We start from the raw sequence: 24,135 nt of genomic DNA, 5'->3' as shown, positions 1-24,135 counted from the left end.
TGAAAAGCGAGAGTTAAAACTCCTTGTCACTGACTTTAAAGCCACCAATATCTGAGTGGAGGTGGGTGTCTGCTGCCAGGGGCTCTATGCTCATTATAAACATAAGGAGGGACAGTGGGCACCCCTGCCTAGTACTGTTAAACAAGGGGAAAGGAGGTAAGATGAGGCATAGGGGAGGTGCACAAATGCTGTTGGGGTAACGTAAAGGCCCTTTATTCGTGGTCAGGAAATGGTCCCTGTTGCCACCGACTGTAGGCATTCTGCCTCCACTCCCCCCTCCCTTGCATGTATTGTTGTGAGTATGTCTTTGCTCATGTGATGTGAAATAAAGAGCAAGAAGATTTTATTGAAGATTGGTGAGCGCTGTCCATCTCTTCTCCGAATTTGAATACTTAGAGCCATAAAGGTGCCCCAGAAACCAGCTACCACAAGGGGAAGACCCACAAAACTACCACAAAGCCAGTGGTACCTCCCACCCTCCACCCTGACCCGTTACCTCCGTTTTAGGCCTTCACCGGTGGCCAAGAAGGGGAAGATGACTGCCACAGGCAGCGGCCCTGTAAGTTTCTATTTGCTCCCTGCAATGAGCGAGCGCCACTAATCCCTGCAGGCACAGACTTTGGGAGCGGCCCGGAGGAAATCTGCATCCAGCGCCCCACACACGCAACCATCCTTCAACATGCGCAAGTCCGGGCTACCATCGCCGTGGGCCTGACAGAGAAAAACAAGCATGCCAACCACCTGCAAGCACCGGTGCTCAGAGGCCCTCAGAGGCCTGACACCTCCGTATGGCACCAAAATCACACAGGTACCCATGGCTCCTGCGCTAAGAGGCCCACAGGCTAACACACAAGATCTGGCTACCACCAGGATGTCTCAGGGGACACAACACACCTGTCACAAGTGCAGTTACGCCGGGTCAAGGACCTGTTTAGGGAAAGACAGGTAATTGATGTGTAGAGATCCGCTGGAGCCTCTGGGTTTGCTCTTTTAACAAAATATAATCAGGATGATAGGTAAAAGCAGGCTAAGTCACAGAGCTCCTTCTAGTTGCGGCCGCTCATGCAGGAAGCCCCATGTGATATAGTTTTTAAAAGACGGTATCCAGGTAAGTAACAAGGGCTGCTCACCTGGTAACCACTTGTAGAATGCGTATAAATAAACCCACTCAGGGGTCAAAATACTTGATGGCCAATGGCTATCCTTCCTTATGCGACAGTTACCTCAGCAGCTCTCAAGCAGTGACAAAACCGGAAACCAGGAGGTGACCGTAGACAAAGAGTGTGAGAGAGGAAAAAGGTGGCGCTTAACGGGTGCACTTGTAACCTGATGTAGTGGGGAGTCTTTATCAAGAGATCGGTACATCGATTGGACCAACTCTTTTTTATTTATGAAAATAGTTAAAATGGTATGGTAAAGCGTTTTAGTACAGTGCCCCTCATCAAACCAACCTATAAACAAAATCATAAAAAGAAATATATGTATAATAAATATATAAACACATGTATTGTATTGCTATACAAAATTTGTCATCAAGCTTTTGATAACAATAACATCATGATTGTAGAGATAAACAGAAGTTTAGTGTGGTGGCGCTCCTAATTGCATAAGATAAAGATAGGTTATATTTTGATATGACAGCTAACAATATGTATTTATAAACTTTATATTGAGGACAGATGCTATAGTAGGGGGGAAAAAGGGAAGAGAAAAGAAAGTTCAGTGCCTATTTCAATACTCACAGTGCGGTGGAGTGAGGAACTTACTGTTGGCATATTCGCGCCCAGCATGTGTATGGGATTACTGAGGGGGCGGTCCGAGGAGCCGTTCTTCCCCAGTCAGCGCCTCCTCGTACTGCCCCCTCATGAATACCAAGTTCTGAGGCTATGGCAGTGCAGTGTTCGCTATCTTTATCGCAAGGTTACGATAAAGCTAGCAGTTTTGCTAATAATGGGGTAGAGCTAGGAGCCGCTTACAAAAGTAAGCAGCTCTTAGAATGTTTTTTTAGGGTGACAGATCCTCTTTAATCTCCCCCATTATACCTAGAGCTATCTTCTCCAATTATTGCTGTAAAAGTAAAGAAAACCTTATCTGGAGAATACTGAGAAGGTGCGGGTCTCGGATCCATGGTAGGGGCCGAGTCAGAATGGGCAGATTTCTAACTCGGCAACATGTCCACCATGATCTCATTTATTTGGAACTTAGATTGGCTTTCTTCGCCAAACAAGTCAGCCAGAGGTCTCTGAGAAGGTAGAAGCTGTTGCATTGATGCCTCACTTAGACCAGAGACATCCGCTGCTTCCTTGCGCCTAGTTTGAGTAAGAGAAGCATGTGGTGCCAGTCGAATTGCTTATGATAGATGCAAGATTGCTAGCTCAGTGCAGGGCTCATATTTTACATGTCCTCCATCAAGCTCTTGTGCAAGTGCACTGTAGGTCTGGTGGTTTATGAGATTTAGTCTGAGCAAACCCCAAGTTTAAGCAACCCCCTGAGCCTGCTCTGTTATTTGCGCCAAAAAATTGTGACTTTTTCATCGCCATTGTGCAAATATTTGCAACTTTTTCATACATCCACAGCTGTAAACTTTTGTCAGATCAGGTGCTCCACTGAAAAAAAAAAACCCAACACGATGAACTTGATGAAACAGCAACAGAAGTCACCAAATCGTTTGATATATTCCCTCCAGGGTGCCTTGAATCTGTACAAGTTACAATGAAATTTGAAGGTTATCAAGGGATTTTAGAGAGAAATGTGCTGCCCAGCATCAGAAAATGTCTCATTTGCAGGTGCTGCATCTTGCAACAGGATAATGACCCAAAACACACAATTAAAAACATGCAATAATGGAAAATATTGGACTATTCTGTAGTGACCTTCTATGAGCCCTGACCTAATTCCCATTGAGCATTTTTGGAAGGAGCCGAAACATGCCATCTGGAAAAGGTGCACTTCAAACCCCAGACAACTCGAGTAGTTTGCTCAGGAGGAGTGGCCCAAATACCTGCCAAGAGGTGCAGAAGTCACATTGACAGTTACAGAAATCACTTGATTGCAGCAATTACCTCAAAAGGTTGTACAAAAAAATATGAAGCTAAGGGACCATCTTTTCTGTCCATGTCTGTTTCATTAGTTTTGTTTTTTAAAAATTTGAAGCATGGCTGAAAAGCCAGATCTGCCTTTCATTTGTGAATTTTCATAGAAATTTAATTTATTTTTAGTTTTGTCAGATTCAAGTAATTTCTATGACCACTGTGGTTTTATTTTTCCCATTAAAACGAGGCGTTTTCATAATTACATTTGGACGCTGCTTTTCAAATTAAGTGAATAAATGGAGTAACATTCCAAACCCAGACACAAGCGCACAACCAATCTGGAATTAGTTTAATAAAAAAAAAAAAAACAAAAAAAACACAACAACAAATCTTTCAAGTTAACTTTATAAAATCAAATTTAATTTTATGTTCTCCAGGTTAACACATCATATCTCCGAGCACAAAAGAAAAAAAGATAGTGCACTATTGACAACCACTTGGGATTCTGTAGAGAAGCACTTTTGCTGGTTATCTTCTGACCTGGTCCATATGATAATGAGAATCTAATCCCCTTCATGCCACCACCACATACAGTATACTCATTGCCCCTTATCTGTGCTGTGAATGTGCAGTATCATTGACCCATTCACAGCACAGTCCTAGGTTTCTCCTGGTTTCCTCGCACTTTATCTGCTATCCTGTTTCTCCCAGTAAAAGGCATCTGCACTGCTCAGTTCCAGCATGCTCCTCTCCAGTTCCTCCTCGTCATTGGAGAATCTCTGCAGGACAGAGAGGATCATACCAGGGGGATTGTTGTCATATCGCAGAACCTCCACATTATCCCCTGCAGGAAAACAGACAAAACATTTGTTGGATTACTTCTGCCTCACTCATACTACATTCAACATTATCTCTACATAAATGGGATGAGTAAATCAAAGCCTGCAAGGTAATATTTTATCCAATAGATACATGATGTTTTGTATGACACATCTGGATTTACGGTAGCATTACTGTGTGGGCAGTGGTGAGAGACAGCCCTATTTAAAACCAATGAAACAAAGCTGTAGCAGCCTGCACAACCACTTGTCAGGACAGTCATAGGCTAAATTCACATTGCTGTTTAGCCCTCAGTTGTAAAGTAACTTTGGTTTTATACAGACACTTCCTGAATGCACAGAATTCGGGAGGCACATGGAAGGGAGTTCGTACCTCCGGTATGGCACAACACTTCATGAATGCCCCGCAATCCCCTATCACTTGCCTCAGTGAAACCAGGTAGATTCTGTCAGAAATTCTCATTAGATTTTAGCCCACTGTGTGACAGGATTATATTATGTCAGAAGTCAACCAACGTAGCGTTTACATAACCGAAAAACAGACTTACGAGATAATTTAAAATATATATATATATATATATCTATGATGATCACTTCCAGATGTGTTTAAAATACTCAGAATTTTCTGTTTCATGCATAAATCATGTCTGACGAGGAGAACTAGGATCTTTAACTCATGTGGACTGCTCACTGACATTATAATTCAGCGGGCACAGGTCCGAAGTTTTCTGCTGCTCCCGCGCTAGCCGGGAGACACCCAGAGACCCTGGGTAGAAGGGAGATGCGGTCCATTACCGCTTCTCCCTTCTCCACTCCTCACAGCAGGAGAATTAGCACGATGCACAGAGGAGCAGAGCCCGCGCGCCTGCCGGCTCCATAAACTCAGCGGTCACATGACTGTCGGGTCTAAACGGGTTAATCAGAGCTGCTGGGTCTAAATGTGCCCCCCAGAGTCTTTTATGACCTCATGGGGGACATAAAACACAACAACAAAAAAAATTTTTATTAATTTTTCATAAAAACGCAAAGACATTCCTCCATATAATACAAAAAAAAAAAATCCCCCGCTACACTACAAAAAGCATCGCCATAGTCGCCCCGCTTGCCCGAGACTATACATATTATACATCAAAACGACCGAAACAAAATAGGGAATTTAATAATAATGTTCATTTTGAGTTAATTTGAATTTTTTTTTTTTAAAGGTACTATAAATTACAAAAAAGCCAGTCCGTCCAAAAACGCATGCGCTAACAAACGCATTCGTTTTTGACAGGTTTGACCAATTATCTTAATTCGAACTGGTCAAAAACGCATGCGTTTGAAGGACTGCTTAAAAACGGGCCAGAAACGCCTTCAAAACACCATGTGTGCTATCACCCTCAGGCTAACACGGTATACTACTATAGATACATTCAGCATGTATGTGGGGTCTTTGCTGACATGTTCTCTAAACGCATCCGAAAAGGATATGCGACTGTAACCTTACAGAGGAAAGAAAGCTTTCTAGCGATATTTTGTCTTAAATAGATGGGTACAATCCTTTCTTTCTAACTGCAGAAAACTTTTGAAATTATAATGAAATACATCAAAAACATTGATACTTGAATCTGAGAAACAAAAAGTGAAAGACATGAAGTCCCTGATATACAACATGGCGCCATCACCTTCATTTCACTAGAACAACTCACCTGCCAGTCGAGTATTTATCTGTACAAACAGCTTGCGTTCCTCTTTTCTCTTTATTACAATGTCGCGTAGTGTTAGAAACTTGTAAGGATCCTCATCTGTAACCTTGGAGTAACCATCATACATCTCACGACCACTGTCTACATCTGCTGTAGATTTATATACCTGAAATAAATGAAATCAAGAAATCTCAATATCCTGAGCACAGAGACAATGACGTCCTGTAAGCCGCGTTCTTGTTAATACATACATACCTGCAAGCGCTGCAGAAACTGCTGGATGGCTGGTCGACCCACACTCATGATTTTGGTCCTGTCTAGAGACACTTGGGCATCGGGAAGGCCATCAGCTCCTACCTTCTGAGTGATGGTGACAAAGTCCTCTTTGGCCTCTAGGAGTACACGGAGAATGACAAAGCGAGCCTGCATATGAGCCTGTGGACAAAAATCAACTCAAAATAAATGCAAACATCTTTTTACCCCAACCTTATATCTGCTATGGTAGATCCGTCTGCTTCCAGTTACATGATCCATGTACCGGAACCAGATAGAACCATGTACCGGAACCAATGACAAAACTATGGCTATAAAAGTTTCAACACACCTGTCTCCATTTGCCAGTCTCTGGTGTATAGTATTCCAATCCCATCAACCCCGCTCGGACCATATTTAACCAGTTCACATACAAAATGTCCTGTGCTTCCTGAGCTTCATGGCCAAATATTCTATAGAAACAAATATGTTATAATAGGTTTAGAAAGATCTACACATTGCAATAAATTGCATCCCTTCCATTTTGAAGACTTGCCAGCACAGAAAGGACCCTTCTTTTTTTAGTAACAGATAGTGTAGATGTATTTCTTCCTTGTTACTTGCAGTGTTAATCAGAAGAGAAAAATATGTCAACATGAAGGTAAGTCCCAACTCCTACCTCAGAACCTCTTCATTGACGCACAGATAAAGTCCCACGCACTCTGCTCGGCACTCCTCATAGGTAGAGGCGATGGTTGAGAATTTACTGTCCCAAGTTTCGCCAGGCTTGTACCAACTTTTCACCTGGTAGAAGGAATGACAATTTTAAGGACGTTTAACAAATACTATGGAGCTCGGGCGTCCAATAAAAACGTTTTGCCGGTCAGGATCGGTACTCACATGCTCCCCGGTCTCTGGGTTAATAACACTGTCTTTATCAAAGTTGAATGCACCTTTCTCATCCTGGAAGACATGAAAAAAAAATTAATTTGGGAACCTGGGAACAAAGACCATACTAAAAAAATAATGGTAAATCACAAAAGTAGTAATGTGGAGGTTTTCTTAAAAGGGTATTGACACGAAGACAAGCTTATTAAAATGTACACATTTCACATATATAATTCCAACCAGTCTCAATCAGTCCTGGTGTTTACGTTTTGGTTGTCCCTGGATACGATCGTAAAACTTCTGATTATGCTAGGATTCATCTCATTAATAGCTTTTCTTGTCTGCACACTGAATTGCTCTCTGCCTCCTGCCCCCTCCTCCCCTACATTACAAGACCAGCTTAGACACAGGCACTTCCTGCCAGCAAGCAGAAGTGTGCAGAGACTTACTCTAAAAGCTACAGACAAATAAGGTCTTTATCCGGGGAAAAAAAAGGGTTAAGAGACATATTTTGCAGAGCTGGCTCTGTGTTTTATTGATTAGGTGCGATAGCAGAGAGGGTCTGACTGAGAAAGTTATTGTGGTTTATATCCATCTCATAGATCTGCCTCATCTCTTTCTTTGTGTGTCAAATACTAGTAGAATTCAGAAGCTAAATGGAAGTGTATATAAACTTGGACCCTGATAATCTAAGCACATTGGGACAGATTTATCAAGCTGTCCAAAAGTAAGAATGTTCTTAGTTGCCCATGGCAATCAATTACTGCTCCCTCTAAAAAAAAGCACTGTTAAAATGAAAGCGGAGCTGTAATTACACTGACCATCACCGAGTTATAGGAGCTAAAACAGCAATAAAGCTAGAATAAAACTGTAAAATAAGGGGGTCAAAAATTATCTTTTTTGTGTAAATATCACTAGGGGATTAAAATTTGAGAACTTTCTTTCATGGTCAAACCCCTTTAAGTCAATAGGGAAAAACACCTGGGAATAATTTTTTTCAAGAATTGTCAACAAAAACAGTTTTACCTGCACAAAAAGTTTGCCGCTGCCATGTCCTAAGAGCTCATGCAGACCAACCTGAACCTCAAAAGATGGGCCACGATATTTATTAAAAACATCCTAAAGGACGAGAACAGACACAAAAGGTTACAGGTTACATATGTTTAACTGTTTTCACCATCTTTAACCCCTTAACGCTCTGCGCCGTAGCTCTGTGGCGCAGAGGTATAAGGGATGTATGAAGAGGGCTCACGGGCTGAGTCCTCTTCATACAAAAGGTGGGGGTTTTTGCATTTTGCTAATAACCGCGGTCGGTGCTGGCTCATTGTAATGTATGACCTGCAAAAATGCCATATATTGCAATACTGTAGTATTGCAGTATATGGTAGGAGCGATCTGACCATCTAGGGTTAATGTACCCTAGATGGTCTAAAAAATAGTGAAAAAAAAAAGTTTAAAAAATAAAAAAAATTAATAAAATATTAAAAGTTCAAATCACCCCCCTTTCCCTAGAACGGATATAAAACATAATAAACAGTAAAAATCACAAACATATTAGGTATCGCCGCGTCCCCGATCTATCAAAATATAAAAACGGTTACGGCCGGCGGTGACCTCCGAGGTGGGAAATGGCGCCCAAATGTCTGAAATGCGACTTTTACACCTTTTTAACATAACATAAAAAATGAAATAAAAAATGATCAAAATGTCGCACAGACCTCAAAATGGTAGCAATGAAAACGTCGCCTCATTTCGCAAAAAAAAATGACCCCTCACACATCTCCGTGCGCCAAAGTATGAAAAAGTTATTAGCGTCAGAAGATGGCAAAAAATTTTTTTTCTTTTTTGTACACATTCGTTTAATTTTTGAAAATGTATTAAAACACAATAAAACCTATATAAATTTGGTATCACCGCGATCGCACCGAACCAAAGAATAAAGTAGGCGTGTTATTTGGAGCGAAGAGTGAAAGTCGTAAAAATTGAGCTCACAAGAGCGTTTTTTTAACATTTTTTCCACATTTGGAATTTTTTTTCAGCTTCGCAGTACACGGCATGTTAAAATAAATAACATTACGGGAAAGTAAAATTTGTTACGCACAAAATAAGCCCTCACACAGGTCTGTACACGGAAAAATGATGGATGTTTGGATTTTTGAAGTTGGAGAGCGAGAAATGAGCCGAAAAACCCTGCGTCCTTAAGGGGTTAAGAAAGATTGTCAATAGGTCACAGGAAGCACAATGATCACAATGGAGACAAGCAGCAGTGGGAACCGTATCTGTGTACTCTACAGCGCTGTGGAATATGACGGCGCTATAAAAATAAAGCATTATTTTTCAGAGGCAAAGCTGTACAAATGGAGCCATTTATTTTTGGGGAAAAAAATGCTAGGAGTGTGTACTATACCTTGTCGCCTTCACATAAGAATGTAAGCTTTTCACGCTCAGTCGCAGAACTAACAGATAGAACGTTCCCCAGCGAGACATTCTTAAATCCAACGCTCTGCCTGATGTCATCATCTGGAATGAAGAGAGACAATTTTATTATTCTGTTCACAACAGAAATCTGTGGTAATGTGCACTAGAAAACTCTCCGTGTCACATTTATTAAGGGTTTTTAGGCACGTTTACGACTAGTATGACAAAAGGGCGGGCCTGTGAAATGGAGGCAAGGACTTCTGGGGAAAAGTCAGTGCAGCACAAATTATGCTAGTGCGCCAGAATTTTGGTAATTTTTTTTCACGCAAGCTTCTAATAGGAGGCTTACAACTAGACAGTCTTATACTGCACAAGATGTATTATTCATCATCAGACACAGTAATAAATCTGATACATAATAAGACTCTCTAGTCTTACTCTGTACTTGCCTTACGACAATTATTATAAAAATCGGCCTGTATGATTAAACCCAGAGTCAACCATTTGTATCCCTAAGTGTAAAGGAAGATGTAGCATCAGACGCAATTTGCAGTAATCACAAGTAGCCCATAGTATGTATGAGCCTGATGACATGTGTGGCGCACAAATGTATTTCACAGAATGGCTGTGCGTGTCTATATAGCAGAGTTGTGTGCTTGTCTATATAGCAGAGTTGTGTATATAGCACAAGTGTGTGTGTCTATATGGCAAAGTTGTGTATATGTCTTTATAGCAGAGCCATGTATGTAGCAGTAGTGTTTTTATATAGCAGAGTTGTGTATGTATCAGGAGCGTGTTTGTGTCTATGTAGCAGAGTTGTGTATGTGTGTGTGTGTGTGGCTCCAAACCCTACACAGGAAAGTGCTTCTTGTGGCGGTGTTGGCCACCTTAACACACCTGTGGATATAAAAGAAAAGTCCATGCGGCAAGTGTGTTTTGTAGGAAATCCTTACACCTGTGAGCATTTGGTGATTCCCCCGTCCTCTTGAAAGTGCAAAAGGATACACCCTCTGGTTGCAGGTTTTTGCAGACAATGAAAAAGATACAAACTATCCAGCACTTTTTATATCAAAAATTCTTGCTTCTTTATTAAATCATCATATAAAATCGATCAGCACATAGTGGTATCCACAAACAGCTACGCGTTTCGAGTAAAAAAACCTCTTCATCATGGCTTACATGTACTATTGCTAATGTCATATTTAAAACAAAATTGGAACCAAAGAGAGGCCGATGACGTCACAGATAGAAACACACACTTGCATTCAGTATAGATTTTTTTTTCTCATACATGGTAAATGTATCTCTAGTAAACATAAAATAAATCAACTTTTTTATTTAAACCAAGGGGAAATCGAGTTTTTAATTCCAAAATCCAGAAATCTTCTCTCTTTCTGAGAATGCTCTCCCAGTTCCCCCCCTCCTCGGGAAATACACCCTTTCAATGCCATAGCAGGAGAAGGAGTTTACCTGTCTGTTGTGGACTTCAATGAAATGTCTTGCAGCACCTGATATGCCAGTTGTTTTTTTAATCAGATTAATGCTCTGCTATTCTTGCTTTCATTTTTCGAATGGTGCAGCCAACATATTTTTTATTGCAGCTTGTAGACTATGATATAGACAATATAGCAGGTGTCACAATTAATAAAAGACTTAATGTTGTATGTTTTTCCTCGCTAGTGAATTGGCATATGTTACACCGGCTACCTCCACAAGCATGAAAGCCCTTGGTTGATAGCCAGGTTTTATTTTTCTGATGCCGGCTCCTCCCATCCGTCCCTATCTCTCAGTGTTGTAAGCGCTTGGAGATGGTGTCGGATGGGAGCTTCCGGTCGGCCAGAAGCTGCCTGTGAGCCCCTGTATACAAACTGGCGCACAGAAGAGACTGACTGCAGCGCGGGACATCGGCAGCGCCGGACGAGGCAAGTACATGTTTATTATGTTTAACTAGCCCACCCCAGCCCGGCCCTCATATTTTTTTAACACCCGGATAATCCTTTTAAGATATTTCTTAGAGCACCGTCCTTATTTAATATCGGAATGTACTTATTTCACAAATATTTTTGTATTCACTACTGTAAGGTGAAGAGAATACCAAATTACTGCGTTGTTTTCCGGTTTTCTTTTTTTTTTCCTAAATAAAAAAGATGATCTATTTTATGTCTACTAGAGATACATTTACCATACATGAGAAAAAAAAAATCTATACTGAATGCAAGTGTGTGTTTCTATCTGTGAAGTCATCAGCCTCTCTTTGGTTCCAATTTTGTTTTAAATATGACATTAGCAATAGTACATGTTAGCCATGATGAAGAGTTTTTTTTTTTACCTCGAAACGCGTAGCTGTTTGTGGATACCACTATGTGCTCATTATTAAATCATCATATAAAATCAAAGAAGCTAGAATTTTTCATACAAAAAGTGCTGGATCGTTTGAAACTTTTTCAACACCTGTGGATATGTCCGTAATAATTACGACAGGTCCCACTGATAATGTGATCACTTGGGTTTGCACTAAGAGTAGTAGTAATAAGCAACCATTAAAATGATAGATGTTTGTATGTATCCTAAAAGGAACTAAACTGTTTCTGCTACTTAAGACCCTGAGCCAGCTAACCAAGTGAATGTGAGAATTTTACCTCATCTCAGTGTAGCACTGTGAAAAAAACCTTGTAAGCAAGTCAATCGACAGGCATTAAGAACATAACAACATGGCACGGATATGTAAGAAATATTGTGTAACGCTTACAGTTTGGGATGTTGATTCCAGCAGGGATGCCACTGCCACTAAAAGTGACTACATCCAAGGAAGTGAAGTCTGGCCGGAGGAAAGAGTCTTTCTCATAGGAAGACGGCCATGGGAGCGATGCTATGAGCTTTTCTGCTGCAGAGACTAGTTGAGCAAAGCGAGCACTCACTGACTTGTTAACCACCGCCACAAAACCTGAAAGTTAGAGAAAAGTACTTGTAAAGTTTATGCAACACATAACATCTAACAGAGCTCATTATGCCCTGCACTACTCTTATAATACAACGAGCTATCAAATTTTGATGTGGCCAACAAAAAAAGAGACAATTCTAGTACCGCTTTCTAGTAACTCACCTTCAAATTCTCCACGGGAACCGAATGGGTCTCTATAACTTTCAATGAATCCAATGTAACTGGAATGCAAGGTAATCTATTAAAGTAAGGTCTTAGAGATACATGTCCCAAAGAACACTTCTACTCTATTTCGCTATTCCACACCCCTCCCCATATCATTGTCTCTAACCTCTCAACTATTGGTCCTTTGTCCTCAACCCAGTGTTTGGAGCCCTCTTTGTGAGCTTGGATCGACCCTTCCTGAAAGCTGCGCCCGTACTCCTCCAGCATTTTTCTTTGGTTTTCGTTAGAAGCATAAACCTATAAAATGTTGAGGAAATTAAAGTTTGTTCCATAAAGACTATATACACATGCAGACATTTTTTTTTTTAAATGGACTTCTGCTTGGGGTACGAATTTCCTGCCTAAATGAAGTAGAAGGCTAAATGCGTGCACTGCCGCGCCACACACCAGCCAGTGATGGCTGAATACAGGGCTCGATCTTCAACCAGTTGAAGAGGGTCAACTACTTTAACCCCTTAAACTAAGGATCAGTTCAATTTGTTCTAAAGGACAGAGTACATTGGCAAAGTCCCCCATACCTGCAGACAGGCATATGTGTATATTCTTCAGACATATGGTGTCTGGGGGAAAGAAGGACCAGGCATACTGAACTTTATCACCTGTTCCTTTTGCTTTAAGGAAAACTAATTTGCGCACAAAGGTGTCTGGCAGTGGCTTACTTTCCTCTACTCACTTGGAAAATGTTTTGCCAAAGGGGTCAGCTAGAAAGTGTTACCCCCATAATGTACACTATGAAGCACTATTGTTTGACACAGATATTAGAAGAAAAGAAGGAGGTTGTACGTACTTTAGCCTTTTCCAGATTTTCCCGCACCCTGAGAAGTAATGGATAATAATCTCCCCTAGTAACTTGGATCTCGTGACCTTCAAACTCAAATTGGCCCAAAAGGTTTGATAGATCAGAGGAACCATCTGCAGATCCTGTTAAGACGAAGGACAGAAATCAGAACCATTTCAGGTGTAAGAGCCAAACTCCTCCTGAGCTCAGCCTTTTAGTTACCTTCTTTGCTGACTGAGGCTAGTCGAACTTCATACTTGGCCCTGCTACCTTTATCCTGAGTTTTAAATAACCGCGTGTTGTAGGCACTAATACTCTATGGGGATAGAAGAGAGAAAGCATATATTGAGGCATGTATTCTTACAAGAGCTTGGAAGGATAATGTGAAGTAGAACCTCAGATTACCTTTGAGTCCAGGAACTTCTGAATCAGTTCTGCATCCTCTAAAGTGCAATTTGCAGAAAAATAAGTGCTGATACCCTATACGAAAACAGATAAAATTGGCATAATCTGTTACAGAATGTATTACAAGTATAACGAAACATTCAAGTAAAATTTTATAGGGATTTTACAATATACCACGGAAAGAAAAATGAGGTAAAACACTTTTTAATACAGCAGGATATTGGGTTCCAATCATTTCTTAATTTAAGACCCCTTGCACATGGACATATACAGGGTCTGTGAGCTAGCTGCAAAAACGCCATCTAGCTTATGGCCGCCATAGACTGGCGTTACACCCGGTCACAGTGCAGTGAGCACTCAGTGTCTTGCCGAATCATGACTGAGCCTGGCGGCCGCTTCCTATGGCGGGGAAAGGGGTGCTGATCCCTCCCTCCCTCCCTCCTGCACTTGGCTGTGTGCTACCCCCAAGTGCAAAGGGGCCTTATACAGGTTCATAGATGTAGACAAACAAAATCTTGTTTATTTACATTGTTTATTTATGTTGTGTCTTTTCAATTTATTTTTATAAGCACTGAACCCCTTGAGTATGAAAGCTTTTACTTTATGCTCTGCGTTTCCATTGCCTTGTAAAAAAGAGTGGTTAACTGTGCGACTGCTAGAAAGCAGAGCGTGCATAACAAAGGTGACTGCTCCAGAGGAAAGAGTGCATCTATTGGTCGCACAATACAAGAGGTGGTGGCACCGAGTAATAGGCAAGTGCAATAAATTAACCCCTTTTAGTAGCACCCATGTCACTTACAAAACATACTAAGAAACAAATTTAAAAAGTAAATTACAGATATTGTATCTGCAATACTGCCCGTGCTGTTAATGTTAATAAAGTACAATAGTCTAAACTCCCCATTAAGCCTTGCTTCATACAAAGCAAACAAAGGCTCCTTCCCTTATCTCCTGAACAGATAAGGGACCACTCCTGGGCATTTTTACTTCAGAACACACTTGACAAATATAATAATATTTTAACTTAGATTTTGACAGGTCATCCCAATAAGGGCAGGAAATATGTAGGATATGTAGGTTTTATAATAGAGATGAAACATGCCTGTAAAATATTCATTTACATACAACGTAGGCCAGGCATGGTGGATATTGTAGATTCTTTTCCGGATTTGGTCCATATCATTGAATGGTGGTCTGAAAATCCATAACCTTCTCATGTTTCTGCAGAATTCTCTTCTTAGTGCACATTGGATTTTGTAAACCCTATAAAACATTTGATTCTTGATACTTACATGATCCCCTAGTCCCAGCTGCCTCTCTTGTGGCTCAAGCGAGTACATGCGGTCTTCCACCATCTTCCATAGTGTCTCCATTCCCTTAGGGTCCTTAGTGAAAGCTTCACTTGCACGTAGCAGCTTCTCTAGTTTCTCCTGTGCAAAGATATACAGATATATCAGCAATGGCAAGTTATCTACAGAGAGTATATTCTGCCAGAACTTACCTTAGGAAGATTAGGGACAAACTTTGTATCTCCAAAAGATTTGTAGTTTCCCATGTTGGCAAAGAAACCAGCAGTATAAACAAGGAGAGCCTGTGAACATGGAGAAGAGTGGTCACTATCCAGGCTAGGTTTCTACTCTTTAGAGACTATGCTGCAGCAACTCATACAGTTTCATTATTTGCTCTGAATCTGTGTACATGAATTATCTTACTGCAGTACATGAAAAACCTAGTCATAGGAGGCATGGCTCAACAAGTAGGCAAAGGGATATTTCGGGACAACCTACAACCTCCATAGCGTGCAGCTTATGTTGCAAGTTCCTGATCAATTGATACCAAATACGTATTAGGACAATTTACAGATTTAACGTCCTAAACATAGGCGAACAGTAGTGGTGTGTACCTGGTACTCCTCATCACTCAGCCCCTGGCTCTGGGCCACTCCATGTAACACCGAGGGCTCCTGCGCCCTGAAGAGCCTGTTCAGAAGGATGTAAATGGCTGGAGATTCCGGTGATGTCTGGAACAGAACTATTAGTCCCCCATAAAAAGATGCCCGAGAAAGAAAGTGAGTATAAAGCTTCTCCTCGGTTGATAAAAGTGAAAAGGCCTCTTCACAATCAAGTAAAGCCACGGGAAGATCATTGGGGAGGATGTACTGAGATTGGGCAGCCATTCTAATGACAGGGTCCCTGAAAAACAAAACGATGACAAATTAATTACAATATTGGTGAATTAAAAAGCCCAGCTGTGACTGGCTGCATCAGGTAATAGTTTTTCAATTAGAGTCATTCATGGTTATTACTTCGGAATGTATACATATTGGGAGTTACCATTCCACATATCAAAGGGATCATTATAAACATTACACCCGAAAACATAAAATGTAATTTATTAGTCTTTTTCTGATGTGTAAAGAAAAACATTGCATGCATATGTATTCATTCCTCCTGAATCAATACCACAATACAAAAGGACCACCTTTAGATGTCCCTAAGTTGGGGGATATTTCATCTGGTATTTATTCTCATTTTGCAAATAGCCCTATCTCTGACAAGTTCTTTGGGGAATGTTTGTGCACAGTAAATTTTTTTTTTCACATTAAAACATATTTCAATAAAAAACACCATAAGAAACTAAAATCTTTGCCCAGAAAGATAAATATTGCAGCCTTTAACAGGTTTCCCTCCAGGACTGTCCAGTATTTCACTCTAGTCATCCATATTCTCCTTGTCTAGATTGTCACATTAGGTGGACAGTCATGTCTTGGTAAATTAGAAGTTGTGCCACACTCCTTCCATTTATTGATAAGTGACTAAACCGTGATATCTGATATATTTAATGCTAGGACCATTTTTTCTTTTTTTTTTTTTTTAAATTAAACCTTTCCTGAAATACACTTTGACACAACTTCATCCATGAGCGGTCTGGTGCGTTCCTTGGTTTTCATGATGGCATAATTTACTTACCTAAAATTTTCATTTCCTGCAGTCCATCGGCAGCACACAAAGATACAAGGTTAATTAGCAGTACATCAGAGTTTCATTAAATTGATTAGCTCCTCCCAGGACCACTGAGACCAGGAATTGATCCATAGTGAAAAGCAATTTAATATTAAAAAAAAAAAAAAAGTGGGTGCTTAGGCATGAAAAAAAAAAATTAAATTGTGCTGCCTAAGGACTGCAGGAACTGGACATTTTAGGGAAGTAAATTTCCCACTTCTTTGTCATCCTACAGCAGCAAATTGAATTTGTACAGCAATTACACTGGGTGGAATTGACTTATGGCTGTTTCCAGACCTTTATTGGACCCAGCAAGTCCCCATGAATCTCTGGTAAGGACTATAACTTCTGGCATGCAGAAGGAACAACCTTGTTGAAATCTGTGGGGAACAGACCTCCATCTGAGCTCCCTGATGACATGTGGTGGGACCAATAACCAAATGTCCAGACCAGTGGCAGGCTGTTCCAATACGTCAGTATGGATTGTGGAAGAACCAGAATATAGACCTGGCACTTTCATTGCAAGCTTTATCGTGCATGGTCGGGACACAGTCTTCACTGCTCACATTGCATTCTGAGCTCTCTTTGGGGAGAGGAAGAGTCTTGTCCAGCTGGTATTTATGATGAATCATACATATTTGATCGAGGTAGTAGGTGTTTAATGAAACTTCTTCCTGTTGATTATAAATTTGTGTCAGCATGTTCAGTGTTGCAGCTAGGTGTTCAGTCAAGACCTGATAAGATGGTGCATTTATAAGCCAATCGTGGAGGTATGGCAGTATGCTCTTAGTGCTGCTGTAAGAATCACTGAAATTGTGGTAAACACATTGGGGGTCATTTACTAAGGGCCCGATTCGCGTTTTCCTGACGTGTTACCCAAATATTTCCGATTTGTGCCGATTGTACCTGAATTGCCCCGGGATTTTGGCGCACGTTATCGGATTGTGGCGCATCGGCACTGGCATGCGCGCGACGGAAATCGGGGGGAGTGGCCGAACGAAAACCCGACGCATTCGGAAAAACCGCCGCATTTAAGAACGGAAAATGTGTCGCTCGGGACGCGCTTACCTTCAACCGAGCCGGTGAACTCCAGCGCGTTCAGATGCTTTTCAGCACAGCAGCGCCACCTGGTGGACGGCGGAGGAGCTACCTTATTAAATCCCGGCTGGACCCGAATCCACCGCAGAAAACGCGACGCTGGATCGCGAATGGACCAGGTAAGTAAATCTGCCCCATTGGGAGCTGTAGAAATGCTGAAAGGCTGGCATGTAAATTGCAAGTGTCTCGTTTCCAATTGGATTTCAAATGGACTGCATGCTAGACACAAAAAATTCCTGTGACTTCTTACAATGGGAAAATGTGGGTATGAACCTCAAAAGGTCTATAGTGACCATCAAGTCTTTTGGACAAAATTTTTGTTTGACAAGGGACTTGTTCAAATAAGTGAGGGCTATGACCAGATGCCAGTTTCCCCTACCTTTGGGAACGAGAAAGATAGGCGAGTAGACTCCTCTTTCTATATTGTGCACTTCTTCTAGAGCCCCTTTCTGCAGGAACTCTAAGAGCTGGTGAATAACTGCATTTCTTCTTTTGTTCACAAGATACCGGTTTGGAGGTTTTTCTTGGAATTCAAGTGAGGAATCGTAGAAGTTACTCAATAATGTATTTCCTACCAAGAAGCGAACCCATCCTACTGCTGGTGTCACTGCTTCTTAGTGTCCGTGGACTTTTTCTTCTGGAAAGCCTTGGCGTGCTGAATGTGCGACCCCGAAAGGGCAGTGTGGAGCTTCTGCAGACCTACCATTCAGACACACTACCAGGAAGCAGAGGTGCCTCAGGCCACTGCCCGACACCCAAGGCAAGCCAGGAGACTAAGCCCCTGAGCAGAAGTCCACCATCCCGAGTCGCCTCCATCTTTACCAGCGCAGCCTGAACTACTACCAGGCAGCGTGCAATCCTTCCTGTGGCCATCTCCTATCAGCTTTCCAGTCTGTTGAATCTGCTTCTGATATTAAAGGGAACCTGTCACCAGGGACCTCATTTTCACTAAAGACAGATTGTAAAAGTCCATGACACCTGCAGTGCACATATGCCTCTCTGCCTTTTCTAAGCATTTGCATTTAAGTATAATTGTGTGTTATAACTTACTCTTGCACCCTGACAAAATCCTGGGGTAGTCACAGCTGGACTTTGATTTGGATGCATTAAAAAAAACAACATGTGACTTGTCTGAGCTGCAGGCTGCCTCCATCTTTGTGCTCCTGTACAGCTCTGTCCCTCCCCCACTGATGTCAGGCTGACCAGGCTGTGACCTCTGAGAAGGAGCAGGAGGAAGAGCTGTACAGCAGCACAAAGGTGGGGGCCAAGCTCTGAGGATTGAGTAACACAGACAAGGCACATGTTGTTTTTTGAAAGCTACCAAATAAAATAAAATGGCTAGGCCCTGTGTCTGGGGGGCGGAGGGGGAGGTGTTGGTGAAAATACAACGCAATCCCCAGAAGCACAGTTACCATTTACTGCAGGTTCTACTACTTGGCTAAACACAAATACCCTCTGACTAAACGGAGCTAGGAGAAGCTAGCCTCTTATTAAAAGGCCAGTAATAACAATCACTGGTATGACTCACAGCCGACAAACAGCTAAGTATTAGCATACAAGTCAGGAAGATTACTCCCTCTTACCTCCAAGAGAGATGATAATTGATCCACAAAATCTGTAAAGACACCCCCTCAATGAAGATAGCGATCTCCCGACATGGCTGCAGTGTGAATCCTCAAAAGGAGAGATAGTCATCAATCCCCCACAGGAGAGTGCTCTCAATCCCAACACAGGTGTGATACAGCCAAAAACACAGATATAGCCATCAAATTCAAAATCAATCCTCCCAAAGTATAGGAACCATGTTCCTATATTATAGTCTTCTGTGCAACAAGAGACGTTCATCAATTCCTGGTCTTAGTGGTCATTATGTTCCCTGGGACGAGCTAATAAGTGCAATGCGGCTCTGATGTACTGCTAATAAAGTGTTGCAACTTGCTTGGGTAATTGCAGGCCAGAAACGTGGTCAGTGAAGCCAGAGGTCATCACACAGAAGGGACTTAGGGTACATTCACACACGGTATGCCCACCGTGCAGGCATACCGCCGTGTGCTGGAGAGGAGGAGGTGGCCCCTCCTCCCTCCATAGAGAATAGCGGCGCACGCCCGCCAAAAGATAGAGCATGCTCTATCTTTTTGCAGTATGCAGCCCGGATCGGTGCCACACATGTGGTATCTGCGCCGTGCCGCTATTGCCGCCTGTGGGAACGTACATGCGGAAGCATGTACGTCCCCGCAGACGGCCATGTGAATGAGCCCTTAACTTTAAAATTGTGTTGCAATCCAAACACTTACATGCACCAGGAAGAAGAAGGTAAACTCTAGCGGACCGGAGAGTGGAGCGGCACGTGCAGGATATCGGGGGCAGGATCTATGTGCACAGTGCATCATCGCCGGGCAGTCCGGATCGGGGATCGCGACTCGGACGGGTAAGTAAATGTGCCCCAATGTATCTTGTCGAGTTTGTGGAGGGAGCTTCATAGTTCAAGTGTGGTCCTTGCCATTAGAGTTAAAACCAAAGGGCAAAATTGTGCCCTATTTCCCTTTCGTCTAAATGTATGATTATTATTGGATCAAATTATGTTGCAATTGTTGCTTTATGAAGAGCTAAATTTGGTCCAAGATCATTTATCAACGACAAGTGCAGGAACCAGGACACTCCTGAGTAGTACCCATAAATTAGTGCACCAATTTCTGGATATACTTGGCATAGGACACCAGGAACCCTGAAAGACTGGAACTACAGGAATAATAATGAGCGTTTCATATATAGGACATTGTGTGGGACTGCCTCAGCATATCTACATAGTTCCTTGTATACCCCAGGAGTAAAGCATGTAATGAAGATCCATAAATCATAAAATCTTATGAATTGTACAATAAAATCATGGTAAAGAAAAAAGGGTTGTTGGGCATCAATGAGGTTTTGTCCAATGGCAGGATATTCAATAAAAGAAAAAGAAGATTTTTTTTTAGATTTTCATTTATTCCACTCCCGCCTTCATTCTTTGCAAGCACAAGTATGAACTGGTACAAAGAAACCACAGTGGTGCCAGTGCCAATTGCAGCCCTTCACTTTCCTCAATACCGTCTACTGATTTCAAATATGGAGAGAAGAATATGGGGCTTCCAGCTGTGGGATACCACTGATCACAAAGTTTTTCCTTACTTTCTAAAGTCCTTTTATATGTGAAGATTATCAGCAACAATCCCTACAGACATTTGCTCAGTGCTGCGATCATGAGACTGGTGAGCATACCTTGTAACCAGAGGCGGCTTAAGACTGCCCTGGGCTGTATGAATATTATAGCTCCTACAAGTCTGGTATTCACTTTCTACATACAGTACTAGCACCAAGCTTTTATGGGTAAAGGTCCTTCTCGGTATAACGTTTGGGTGGCCATGGATCCCTAGCTACCACCCAAACTGCCTATATTAGAATCCACTACAGTTCGCAGGCAGGCTGGTCCACCAGAACATTCTTAGACCCCGGCTTGCACTGAACACTGGATCTCTGAAGACCAGGAGAAAACCTTATTTGGAGGCCTCTAATGTTCATTTACTAGTTTTGATGGGCAACTTGATTTGCGGCAATTTGCTACTGACAATATACGGAGGTGATGGCTACTGAATGTAATCCCTTTCTCCTGGGAACGTATCAGGTGATCCCTGTGGGGCTGAATATAGGACCACCTACTCATCTCATGATGGACCATCACACAGGTCACAAATTTTCTAGTAACATATGGAATTTGTAAGCTTTCGGTAAGAGAAGTCAAGCCGCATTTCTAGCATGGTGTGAAGAGCCGGGATGCACCGGCTGTGACCCTACATAATGACCAGCCCTCACTCCCATTCACACACAATGCTCATACACACAAAGCAGGCAGACCTAATGCCCGCGCTCCTGATATGTGCGCCATTGCTAGTGGCGTCATGTAACGGACCCCAGCCACCTGTAACGTCCAGGAGGCTCCAGCACACACCGCTCACCTGCTGTAGCTCCAGGACAGAGATGAATATATCAAGCCACATCCGGGTTACAAGCCCTACTCACTCCAAGACCCGCCCACAGCGCCCGGCATCATCCAGCAATCAATGAAGGAGCAGGGGGCGGGACTTGGTGCGGTAGAGCAGCCGCTAAGCAGTTATAGTTAGAGATAACATACGCTTATAGCGATTCTGGCCTAGCATTGAGGACGTTTGTATTATTTTCAGTCACATTTATACATATGTATCACTAGAATCCAGAATAGGCTACACCAAAATGTCTCCTTCTAGAGGACATTCACACCCGGCATTTATTGCACTCATTCTATCCCTCTCTCTCTCTCACTATACAGTCCCATGTGTTGTCATTTCGCCCAATCCGCGCTGAGGGAAGAGGTGACGGAGAGCGCATGTCTGAAGAACTGTCCAATGAGAAGTGAATACTGCACAACCTGCAATTTTGATAGGTGCGCACAGGCGTCGCCCACGTTTCCTGGTAGCCAGTAGGAATTGTCCGTTAGATGTTCTCTCTGTCTCACGTTGAAGTTCCTCATAGTAGTGAAGGTCGGAGGGATCCTGTGTCCCCTGTGATAGAGAAGCGAGGCCCCGGCTTCTGTTAGGCAGGTAGGTCCCTGGAGCTGCAGATCTCCCCGGTATTGTACGGGCCTTGCAGTGAGGTGCTTGTACTGTATAACATGTACTTCTTCTGATGAAGAACCGGAGATAATAAATGACATGTCTAAGGCGCTGGTCACACTACCATTCCTTCCCTGTGTACAAAAGTGTAGAATGGAGGGTTAACATATCGGTTAAAAATCCCTTTTCTATCAATGTAAATGTTATGTCTTCTGTTACGGTCAGTTTGTCTTGGATCCGTTATCCATGTGGCTTTTCTCAAACGCTCATTTTTTTCCATTCAAAAAACTTTTTAATGGAGGGAAGTAAAGGTAGTGTGAAATGAGGCTTGGGGCTCAAGCACACTAATGTATGCCCGCCGTACCATAGCCCAGTGGGCGCGGGAGGGGGGTGAGCGCTGCTATAGCCATCTATGGGAGACATATGTATGGCCGCAGTCCCCCTGACTCTCGTGGGAGCCCTTAGTCTACATTCACACAGATATATGTCCCCCATAGGCAGGCAATGAGGGAAAGATAGGAAACGGGCGCTCCTCCTCTCCTGTGCGCCAACGTGTGCTCCCCGTGTTACATTATGGCGGGCACACGTGTGTGTAATTGCAGCCTTAGGCCGAGTTCACAATACCTTCAGGATTTTCGTTTATTTTCCTCTGTTAAAAAAGATAACTTATGGTAAATAAACGGTGATACAACTGAACATAACTGATAAGTGTTCATCAGCAGACGGACACTTTACTTTCACTTTAAATACATCAATCTATAGGTTCTGTGTCATGTATATTTCTATCTATCTATCTATCTGTCATTTATAGATGTCTCCTTTCTATCTATTGATCTTGTGTTTCTATCTGCCTACCTGTCTCTCTGTACCTCACATTTTTCTATAATCTATCCATCATATATTAGCTATATCTGTCTATCTATATATGTCTGCTTCTTCTTCATTAAAAAAAAAAACTGCAAAAACTGAAACTTACTATCTGCCCCCATTGACTTCAGCGTAATTGATAACAATGCCATCTGTTATGGCATCATCCGCTATGAATCCGCTTTTTTTCAAACGGGGAAAGAAGTACTTCAAGCTTCATCATGGATGACATAAAGAGTTACATTTACAAGCGCAAAATAGAAACGGAAAAGCTGGAGTGTGAAATTAGCCTTAGGTTTATGGCAGACCAAGCCGCATCGGGAACAAGTCGCCGGTGTTTTGCCTTAAATTAAAGCAAAACACCAGCGGCTCGTTCCTGATTGCAGATGTTTCCATAGAAACGCCGATGTGATCGGGCCGCGGCCTGCCCCGGTGGGTGCGGCTTGGTCTGCGTTTGCAAACGCAAACAAAACGGCACGTGTGCCACCACCCTTAGGCGGTGAGCACACGGCAGCACACAGGGAGAGGAGCGCTGCTCACCCCCGCCCCTCTCCATAGGGATATATGGAGCACGGCGCCGTATGCCGTGAAAAGATAGGACATGTCCTTTCTTTTCACGGGGTACAGAGCGGTATGGTGCTGCGCCGTATGCCCATTACTGTCTATGGGGGACGCATATCGTCCGTCTATACGTCCCCCATGCAGCAGTGTGAATGTAGCCTTAGTCAGGTTAGGCTCGGTTCACATCTGTGTCTGGGATTTCCTTTTACAGTCCACGTGGCAAAAACCTAAAGGAAATCTACTATTTGTTTTTATGCATTGTGAACCAAACATACATTGAGAGTGCCGTAGCTACACTGATGTAGAAACATATATTATTTAATTCAGCAACCAAGTGGTTTTGCTAAAACAAAAATTATAAAATTATAATGAGGCTCATTCCCTTATTATGCAGTCCTCGAGCGTGTATAACGCTCCCTCATCCCACCCCCCAAAAGCCTGTCGTCTTCCATTTTCCCCAGTATTCTGCAGATTATGCTTCAGTGTCATTAAAGAACTTGGGAAAGCTGGGTGTCG

The 24,135-nt window shown here is 42.4% G+C and overlaps 2 protein-coding genes across 4 annotated transcripts in view; one reads left to right on the top strand and one right to left on the bottom strand.

Annotated features, from left to right (window-relative positions):
- Positions 1-3,430: 3,430 nt before the first annotated feature.
- Positions 3,431-21,711, bottom strand: DPP3 (dipeptidyl peptidase 3). Of its 2 annotated transcripts, none has more exons than XM_072117954.1 (18): positions 21,559-21,711; positions 15,370-15,658; positions 14,968-15,057; positions 14,759-14,896; positions 13,467-13,541; positions 13,284-13,377; positions 13,071-13,204; positions 12,390-12,520; positions 12,221-12,279; positions 11,867-12,061; positions 9,107-9,219; positions 7,726-7,818; positions 6,712-6,774; positions 6,491-6,615; positions 6,164-6,284; positions 5,815-5,994; positions 5,563-5,725; positions 3,431-3,876 (listed from the first exon to the last, which is right to left on the bottom strand). In XM_072117954.1, the coding sequence occupies exons 2-18, from the start codon at positions 15,640-15,642 to the stop codon at positions 3,719-3,721; spliced, it is 2,205 nt and encodes a 734-aa protein (XP_071974055.1). In that variant the 5' UTR covers positions 15,643-15,658; positions 21,559-21,711; the 3' UTR covers positions 3,431-3,718. The 2 variants fall into 2 exon arrangements, with proteins under 2 accessions (XP_071974055.1, XP_071974056.1); XM_072117955.1 differs by lacking the exon at positions 21,559-21,711 and adding an exon at positions 21,458-21,482.
- The window catches only part of MRPL11 (mitochondrial ribosomal protein L11), a 16,712-nt gene continuing 14,121 nt past the window's right edge, over positions 21,545-24,135 (top strand). The window contains exons 1-2 of one of the 2 annotated variants that reach the window (XM_072117972.1): positions 21,545-21,688; positions 21,909-22,022. The gene's annotated coding sequence lies outside the window, so the exon portion shown is untranslated. The other variant, XM_072117970.1, reaches the window with a different exon arrangement.

Source organism: Engystomops pustulosus, chromosome 7 (assembly GCF_040894005.1).
Source record: "Engystomops pustulosus chromosome 7, aEngPut4.maternal, whole genome shotgun sequence".
Lineage (NCBI taxonomy): Eukaryota > Metazoa > Chordata > Amphibia > Anura > Leptodactylidae > Engystomops > Engystomops pustulosus.
Note: the sequence above shows the minus strand (reverse complement) of the source record. Positions and strands in the feature narration are given on the sequence as shown.

Coding starts and splice junctions, on each gene's coding strand:
- DPP3 (XM_072117954.1), bottom strand. CDS start 15,642: ATGGCTGCCCAATCTCAGTACATCCTCCCCAATGATCTTCCCGTGGCT. Junction 7,819..9,106: donor TCTTATGTGAAGGCGACAAG/GTATAGTACACA, acceptor CTCGTCCTTTAG/GATGTTTTTAATAAATATCG. Junction 6,285..6,490: donor GTCAATGAAGAGGTTCTGAG/GTAGGAGTTGGG, acceptor TTGTTTCTATAG/AATATTTGGCCATGAAGCTC.